The sequence below is a fragment of the Oncorhynchus gorbuscha genome, unplaced genomic scaffold, assembly GCF_021184085.1.
Source record: "Oncorhynchus gorbuscha isolate QuinsamMale2020 ecotype Even-year unplaced genomic scaffold, OgorEven_v1.0 Un_scaffold_14510, whole genome shotgun sequence".
Lineage (NCBI taxonomy): Eukaryota > Metazoa > Chordata > Actinopteri > Salmoniformes > Salmonidae > Oncorhynchus > Oncorhynchus gorbuscha.
In genome coordinates, this window is record NW_025756473.1 from 1 (window position 1) to 2419 (window position 2419).

General features: G+C 44.1%; 1 protein-coding gene across 1 annotated transcript; it reads left to right on the top strand.

Annotated features, from left to right (window-relative positions):
* Positions 1 to 193: 193 nt before the first annotated feature.
* On the top strand, positions 194 to 2183 carry LOC124030724 (ankyrin repeat and zinc finger domain-containing protein 1-like; the record flags this gene model as incomplete). Its single annotated transcript, XM_046341939.1, has 3 exons — positions 194 to 233; positions 1606 to 1845; positions 2068 to 2183. Coding segments are annotated over 3 exons (396 nt in total), but the record flags the coding sequence as incomplete, so codon positions are not given.
* Between the last annotated feature and the right edge of the window lie 236 nt (positions 2184 to 2419).

Genomic DNA, 2419 nt, shown 5'->3' on the forward strand with positions numbered 1-2419 from the left:
TCTCCACTCTAAATATATATAGTACGAGTTTAATCTACACGATGTCCTCTCCACGCTAAATATATAAATATATATGGTACGAGTTTAATCTACACGATGTCCTCTCCACTCTAAATATATAAATATATATGGTACGAGTTTATTCTACACAATGTCCTCTCCACGCTAAATATATAAATATATATGGTACGAGTTTATTCTACACAATGTCCTCTCCACTCTAAATATATATGGTACGAGTTTAATCTACACAATGTCCTCTCCACTCTAAATATATATGGTACGAGTTTAATCTACACGATGTCCTCTCCACGCTAAATATATAAATATATATGGTACGAGTTTAATCTACACGATGTCCTCTCCACTCTAAATATATAAATATATATGGTACGAGTTTATTCTACACAATGTCCTCTCCACGCTAAATATATAAATATATATGGTACGAGTTTATTCTACACAATGTCCTCTCCACTCTAAATATATATGGTACGAGTTTAATCTACGGGACACTTTCCTACCATCACTTTAAGCCTAGTATTAAAATCTAGATTCTCCGTTGAAAAGCAGTTTTCAGTCTTGGGCAAGGCTTAATCTGCCCTACATGTACGTTGCTTTCTGGAAGTATTCAGACCCCTTTTGACCACATTTTGTTACATTACAACCTTACGCTAAAACCTATTTTTGTTCCTCAATCTACACCCAAAAACCCATAATGACAAAGTGAAAACAACAGGTTTTTACATAAGTTTTCAATCCTGACACATCCTGTTTCCATTGATCATCCTTGAGATGTTTCTACAACTGGATTCAGTTGATTGGACATGATTTGGAAAGGTACACACCTGTCTATATAAAGGGCTCCACAGTTCCTCTGTGGGGATGGTTGTCCTTCTGGAAGGTTCTCCCATCTCTTCAGCGCGCCACCAATGAGGTTTTTATGGTAGAGTGGCCAGACGGAAGCTGCTTCTCAGTTAGAGGCACATGACAGCCCGCTTGGAGTTTGCCAAAAGGCAACTGAGACCTCTTTCAGACCATGAGACCTCTTTGGCCTGAATGCCAAGCGTCACGTTTGGAGTCTCTGAATGTCATTGAGTGGCCCAGCCAGAACTTGGACTTGAACCCGATTGAACATCTCTGTAGAGACCTGAAAATAGCTGTACAGCAACGCTCCCCATTCAACCTGACAGAGCTTGAGAGGATCTGCAGAGAAGAATGGGAGAAACTCCCCAAATACAGGTGTGCCCAGCTTGTAGCGTCATACCCAAGAAGACTCAAGGATGTAATCGCTGACAAAGGTGCTTCAACAAAGTACTGAGTAAAGGGTCTGAACTTTATCCCTGTAAATGTGATATTTCAGTTTTTATTTTTAATACATTTGCAACAAATTCTAAAAACCTGTTTTTGCTTTATCATTATGGGGTTTTGTATGTAGATTGATGAGGAAAAAAACTATTTCATCCATTTTAGAATAAGGCTGTAAGGAAATGTGGGGAAAGTGAATGGGTCTGAATACTGTCTGAATGCACTTATGGACATTCCTGAGCTTCCATTCTGAGAGGCTGACAAAGTGTTAATTTACTAATCTATCCCAAACCGCAGGTAAAGACACTGACATCTCCGACATCCTGAGTCCCTCTAACAAAGTGTGGAAGAAGGCACGTACACCTGTGGCTCAGCCAGAACCTTCCCAGGAGACAACAGCACCCCTAGTGGAGGAGGAGGAGAGTTCAGGAGAGGAGCTGGAGACGGTGGAGGTGACTCTGGGAACTCTGGACCTCCGGGAGCATGAGATCTACCCTGCCAGGAGGAAGAAGAGGAGACGCAGGACAGAGGACAGAGGTGAGGGAGACGGGTCTGTAGAGTTAGTTATGCCCTGTGTTGTATTGTGCCCTACTTCTGACCAGGGCCTAGGGAATAGGGTGATGTTTGATATGTTTAGGGAATAGGGTGATATATCTGTTTAATTCTCATATAGGGTGATGTTTTCTATTCATATAAACAGGACCTTCTATCACTTGATAATCTTTCAAAAGCTACAAAACCATTTTTTTCTGTGTTCAGGTCTAAGTAACAGGAAGCTGTGGGGTCTCCTGCTGCTGTTGAAGACAGTAACCAGGAGAGAGGAGGAGAGAAACCAGGGAGGAGGAAACCCAAGGGAAGACGACGATACAACATGAAGAGGGTGAGGTCATAACCTAACTCTGCCTGTCGGTCTGTCTGCCTGCCGGTCTGCCTGCCTGCCTGTAGGCCGGTCTGCCTGCCTGTCGGTCTGCCTGCCTGCCTGTAGGCCGGTCTGCCTGCCTGTCGGTCTGCCTGCCTGCCTGCCTGCCTGCCTGTAGGCCGGTCTGCCTGCCTGCCTGCCTGTAGGCCGGTCTGTCTGCCTGCCTGCCTGCCTGTAGGCCGGTCTGCCTGC